Raw genomic sequence first — 6,593 nt, 5'->3', positions numbered from 1 at the left:
GGTTAGTCCAAAGCTGAAAAGGATAAAAGGTTATCAAACCGAAGATATGAAAAGATAGAACGGATATTAAGATTGTCTAATTCAATGTTGAATGAAGATTTTACTTGATGGTATGTGATGATCTATATTTATTAAATGCATATTTATGCCAGGATTCGAGTTATTATATATATGAGTCTTCACAAAATTGTATTGGTCTTCAAATATTTTTTTATATTGGTGTGATATGGGAATTCTTACAAGGTTGTGAAACTCACACCCCTCCATTTCTCTTTTTTCTTCTCAGAGTTACAGGATACTTATGATTGGCAATGGTTTAGATTTGCGGATGAGCAGATGAATACATAGAGTGTCATAATAACTGATCAAAGGATTGAAGGAATGTAATTTGTAATTATGTAAGTCTTACAAACTATTATTGAAATTAGACATTATGGATATTGAGATTGAAATGAATTATTTTGGCCTTGCATATTCTCTAGGGCTTGCTTTAAGGAGTGTGCGACAATCACGTATTCGATCTGGATGTTGGGTTCGGAGCGTGACAGAAAATGATGATGTGTAGCATTGGATTCCATTACACTCTTGGAATTGGATATAGATATTGATTCTTTGAATAAGTCCTTTTTTAGAGTACCAAAGCAGAAGCATAAGATCTTTGTAGCTTACCAAAAGAAAAGCAGAAACCTTCTACCAAAAAAAAGGAAAAGAAAAAGAAAAGCAGAAATCCTTTTTCATATAGACTTTAAATTATTCCCGATCTATGCTTGCTTGCTTAAGTACATAAATTATTTTTTTGATTGAAATGGAGGCTGGGAAGAAACCAGCCACCAAAAATTTTATTGATAAGAACCTGTACAACAAGCAAGTTATAAAACATCTGGTTCAGTTACAGGATTTTCAGGACAGAAAACAGAGCATGAAACAGGTTCCAGACATGGAGTAGAAACACGTTGCAGATATGTTCAGAAACTGGTAACAGGCTTCTTAACGGCCAAGAATTGAAGGAGGAAATGAGTAAGGCTTGCTCCAGAATTTGAAATAGAGAGTGCAAGTGCCGGAGAAGACGAGCAAGGTACTGTCATATTTTTTCAACTTTAACTCCTCTGATAGCATTCCAAACTTTTCTGAGATGAGGCATGGCACTTTGTTTGCATAACACCGGCCAATCACGGAAGAAGTTCAATGCATTGCAAGCAACCCTTAAGTACATAAATTATTGATAGGCCACCCTCATTCAAAAACAGGAAGAAAAAGCATAAGACTACATCAAGCTCCTTTCTTACATAAACAAACTAGAAAAGTAGAATATATATACTGAACTTTCTACTCGTTATCCCTCTTCAAAAACTTCGACCACCGATAACCTGTCTTTAATTGTGTTGAGTTTATTGGCAACATCTTGCATGTCCATTCGTTCTTTGGGTGATTCCTTCGAGCACGAAAGCCCAATTCCAAATAATGAAGTAATGCATCTTCTCATCCTCATCTTGGCAGCAGTTTCATTTCTACTGTTGTTATTAGCTTCTTCATACTCATCTTGTAGGATCTGGTGATCCAAAATCTCCATGATTCTTTCTGGAAAAGCCATGCTGACAAATCTATGAAGATTTAAACCATCCTGGAACATGTCATCTGTAGGTTTCTTTCCCGTAAGCATCTCTAGCAAAAGTATTCCATAGCTATACACATCTCCCTGCATAGAGATTTTGCTGCCCATCGCATATTCTGCATTTCATTTGTACATCGATTGCAGAGTAATTGATATATAGTTTAGAAATAAAGGTAATTTTTTATTCAGAACAAAACATAGAGTTATGTCATCAAATGAAGATGAGTCAACTATGCCCCATGCCCTATAATAAATATATATGTCGGGGTTTATTCCGCAAAAAAAATTTATTAGCCAGAGTTAAATGGAACTAATTTCAGTTCTACAGTTTGGAAGTCTGCCAAACTTAGTTTCAAGTATATGAATCGAGCACAGCAGCGCATTAAATATGTTTAAACTATTCTTACTTGGGACCACTGTCTCTAGGATGGGTCGAATACTACATACAATTATCCGCAATTTCAAGTATGCATATGGGAGATTGACGAGAGGATATTTTGGAGCTCTTACCTGGAGCGACATATCCAATGGATCCTTTTATCCCCATCCAACTTGTAGAATTCTTAGATGTTGTAGAGCTGGAAGTTGAGAGAAACCTTGCTAAGCCAAAATCACCCACATGAGCGGTCATATCATCGTCAAGAAGAATGTTGCTTGGCTTGAGATCACAATGAACAAGTGGCACTGCAGAGTCATGATGTAGATAGTTTAAAGCAGAAGCCACATCGATGACTATGTTTAACCTTTGAGTAAGATTCAACTTCCTGATCTGGTGATGTTCATGAGCTTTCGGATGCAACCACTCTACCAGGCTCCCATTGGGCATGTATTCAAAAACTAGAGCTTTAAAGTCATTGCCCGTTGAATCAACAGTCGAGCACGAAGTAATGATCTTAACAAGATTCCTGTGGCGCAAGTTTCTTAAGGCTTTGCATTCGGCGCTGAAACTCTTCAGTCCTCCAATTTGATGAAGGTTGAATACCTTCACGATGATGACATTCGCTTCAGGATCCATCTTCCCTTTGTACACGGAACCAAAACTTCCGGTGCCAACCAAGTTGTCTGAAGAGAAACCATCAGTTGCTTTGTGGATGTCTGCATAAGATAATTTCTTGTACTTGTCCCCCATATGGGAGACTGACGGAGATTTTTCACCTATCTTCCTCGGCCGACAAAGAATAGCCAACAAACACAGCACTAGAACTACAGCAGCACCTGCAACTGGTATGATAACCTCTAGTAATATTCTCTTTGAGGTTTTGACAAAGCAAGGTGGCAGTTGCAAATTTGGATCACCCCCACAGAGCCTTCTATTCCCGAAGACAGAAATTTCAGTGGCATTGTCGAAAATACCACCCCTTGGGACTTCACCCTCAAGATCATTGAATGAAAGATTAAGATAGCGCAAAGAACCCAAAGAGTCTAAGAATTCTGGAATTGGCCCGGACAAGTTGTTTCGAGAAAGATCCAAGCCCATGATACCTTTCAGAGATCCAAGTTCTTGAGGGATGCTACCTTCAAAGAAGTTGCCTTGCATGTATAGGTGTTCCAAGTGCACACAAGCACTTAAGGCGGAAGGGATGCCACCGGACAATCGGTTCTCAGAGACATCTAGAAGATCGAGGTTAACCAACTTGTCTACTTCCATTGGCATGGGCCCAGTGAGATAATTATGTGATAGGTCGAGATATTGTGCAAGAGAGGACATGCTGACGAGCTCCCTTGGTATGCTGCCGATGAGAGCATTATGGGAAAGGTTTAATACTCCCAAATATGTGCAATTTCCGAAACTTGGAGGGATATTTCCGCTCAATTCATTGTCTTGCATATAAAGCTCGTTCAATAGTGTGAGGTTGCCAATGGTATATGGGATCGGTCCCGACAATTTGGTTGCTGATAAGTTCATGACATGTAAGTTCTGAAGCTTTCCTATGGTCTCAGGAATTTTTCCCATGAGAAGGCTTTGATCTAGAAAAAGCACAGTTAGGCTGGCAAGATTCCCAATCTCTGCAGGAATGGGTCCCGATACTGGATTGTTTCCAATCAATAGCCATTGAAGCTGTGTGGAGAGATTGCCCACTGAACTAGGCAGTTGGCCCTCAAATTTGTTCTGGTACAAGATTAATATCTCCAAAAAGCTACAATTAGTCAGAGAAGAGAAGAAGCTCCAATCATGGGCTTGGAGCTGATTCCAGCCAATATTCAGATTGTACAGGTTTTGGAGGGATCCTAAATTGGAAGGCACTAATCCACTAAATGAATTCTGGGAAAGATCAAGCATCTGAAGCCCAGAAGCATTGCATAATGAAATTGGAATCGGTCCATGGAATTGGTTCCCTTGCATGACTAGGCTTTGGAGGTTAGGGAGAGTGAGGCCCATGTCCGATGGAAGTGTCCCGAAAAGTCTATTGCTCGCCGCACCAAAATAAGTGAGCGAGGAGCGATTGTAAAGACAAGGTGGGATTTGGCCAGATAAGTTGTTGATGGTCAAATCCAGCTCTTGTAAGTTGGGGATGTTGCATAGGTTTTCTGGAATGCCTCCCACCAAGTTATTCCCCGCGAGAAAAAGATACTGGAGAGAGGAGAGGTTCCCCAGTGAAGAAGGGGTGCCTCCTGAAAGTTGGTTCATAGACAGCCCAAGGAAAGAAAGGCTCAAAGGATTGGCTAAGAAAGGTGGCAAACGCCCTGTCAAATTGTTTATTGCCAGATCGATATGGGTGAGGGATGAGCTGTTACCTAATGATAGAGGGATGCCACCTGATAGCTTGTTTGACTGCAGATCCAAGTACGCAAGCGACGAACTGATCCCCATTGAAGATGGAATCTCTCCCGTGAGACTGTTCGTTGATAGGTCAAGGTATCGAAGGGATGTGCTGGTTCCTAGTAAAGAAGGGATGCCTCCTGTCAGACTATTGTTTGATAGGCTGAGATATTCAATTGGACCGGTAGCTAGCATGGGTGGAATTCCGCCGTTGAGCTTATTTTGTGAAAGATCAAGAGCAAGTAAGGAAGAGCTATTTCCTAGCAATTGTGGGATTACTCCAGCGAGGTTGTTATCTGATAGAACAAGAACACTAAGGAATGAGTTGTTGGCCAGGAATGGCGGAATGTGTCCTGTGAGCCGGTTGTGTGAAAGATCAATGTGGGTGAGCGATGGGCTACATCCCAACAAAGGAGGAATGTCGCCTGTGAGATTGTTAGTGCTAAGAAAGAGGGTGTCAAGCTTCGAAGGGAGCCGAAGTTGGTGGGGATTTCTCCTTCAAGAGAGTTCATACTAAGGTTGAGGTACTCAAGTCGGGAGAGAGTACGGCCTAGCTGTTGTGGGATGCGTCCATGGAATAAGTTGTTCGGTAGATGGATTCTCCTAAGAAAGGTGAGGTTGGCTATGTCGGGTGATATGATGCCTGTGAGGTTAAGGGAATCAAGGTCTAAAGCTGTGACCCTATGTGGGTGTCGTCGACCACAAGTGACGCCCAACCACCTACAGTGATTGCGGGATTCGTTTCTCCAAGAGGTCAAGGCTCCAAGGGGATCAGATAATAGTGACTTGAAGGCAAGAAGAGCTAGCTTGTCGTTAGCAATGTTTGGGAGAATGGGATTGGTAGCCGTACTAGCAGCAGCTAATGCGGAGTAGGAGCGCAAGGAGCATAAGCTAAAGAGAAGGATGAGAGCTATTGGGTTGAGGACTCTGATGTTTTTTACTTGTGGAAGATCCATTTGATAGGAGCAGGGAGGTATGGTTGCTTAAACTAAAGTTGTGCGGATTAACTTCATGGCAGAGAAGGCTTTTTATAGGGAAATTGACGTACGTGGTGGTCATGTCTGGCAATATTTAGAAAAAGAAGAAAAAGAATCCATAGAAGTGGCAATGAATATGGTGGAGGCAGCTCTTGTAGAGTTAAGCATGCTACCGTTTGAACTAGAAGACTTGGGAGCAATGCTGACTAAAAGACGAAGGCGTCAACTTTCGGACCTGGTAGAAGAAGAGTCCTCTAACTTTCGTGGACATAAAAGTTTGTTTAGGAGCAGAAGACTTGACCTACTCGTGGAAGATCCATTTGATAAAAATAGTGAGGTATTTTTAGTTAAATTAGGATATCACGGATTAACTTCATGGTTGAGCTACTTTTTTCAAAAATGACTTAATGCATCGGTCATGTCATGTATCCTTCCAAAAAGGTAAAATAAAAAGAAAATTGTCCGGCACGTCATGCAAAAGATGGTGTGAATGGGAGACCCAGCAGAAAAAGAGATCTCTAAGTTGTGCGGACAAGAAAGTTTTTTTTAGAGGAGTAGACTTAGCTGAAGAGATGTCGAGATCCATTTGATAAAACTAGAAAGGTATTTTTGGTTAAACTAAAATAGCATGGATTAACTTTACAGCAAAGCTACTCATGTTTTAATGAGGAACTTAATGCGCCGATCATATCATTCATTCTTCCAAAAAAAAAAAAAAAAATCTATCATACCGTGCAAAAGATGGCAAAAAGAATGGAGCCATAGAAATGAGTAGGGATAGCAACGGATTGAGTGTGGATCAGATCGATCTATAACTGCATCCATTCTGTAAGTAAAAATTTCATATCTGCAAATCCCATATCCACGTCGGATCGAATCGGATCGGAGGTACATATAAATAATATAAAAGTACTATAATTTTCAATATATATATATATATATATATATATATATATATATATATATATATATATATAAAAGAGATCTCTAAGTTGTGCGGACATGAAAGTTTTTTTTAGAGGAGTATATATATATATATATATAAAAGAGATCTCTAAGTTGTGCGGACATGAGAGGTTTTTTTTAGAGGAGTAGACATAGTTGAAGAGATGTCGAGATCCATTTGATAAAACTAGGAAGGTATTTTTGGTTAAACTAAAATAGCATGGATTAACTTTACAGCGAAGCTACTCATGTTTTAACGAGGAACTTAATGCGTCAATCATATCATTCATTTTTTCAA

The 6,593-nt window shown here is 40.1% G+C and overlaps 1 protein-coding gene across 1 annotated transcript; it reads right to left on the bottom strand.

Moving 5' to 3' along the window:
• Window positions 1-709: 709 nt before the first annotated feature.
• Window positions 710-5,329, bottom strand: LOC105040355 (uncharacterized). Its single transcript, XM_073254827.1, is given in 3 exon segments — window positions 710-1,728; window positions 2,123-4,843; window positions 4,846-5,329. Coding segments are annotated over 3 exon segments (3,600 nt in total). The 3' UTR covers window positions 710-1,333.
• Between the last annotated feature and the right edge of the window lie 1,264 nt (window positions 5,330-6,593).

Source organism: Elaeis guineensis, chromosome 3, assembly GCF_000442705.2.
Source record: "Elaeis guineensis isolate ETL-2024a chromosome 3, EG11, whole genome shotgun sequence".
NCBI classification, from domain to species: Eukaryota; Viridiplantae; Streptophyta; class Magnoliopsida; order Arecales; family Arecaceae; genus Elaeis; species Elaeis guineensis.
This window is presented reverse-complemented; position numbering and strand designations above follow the sequence as displayed.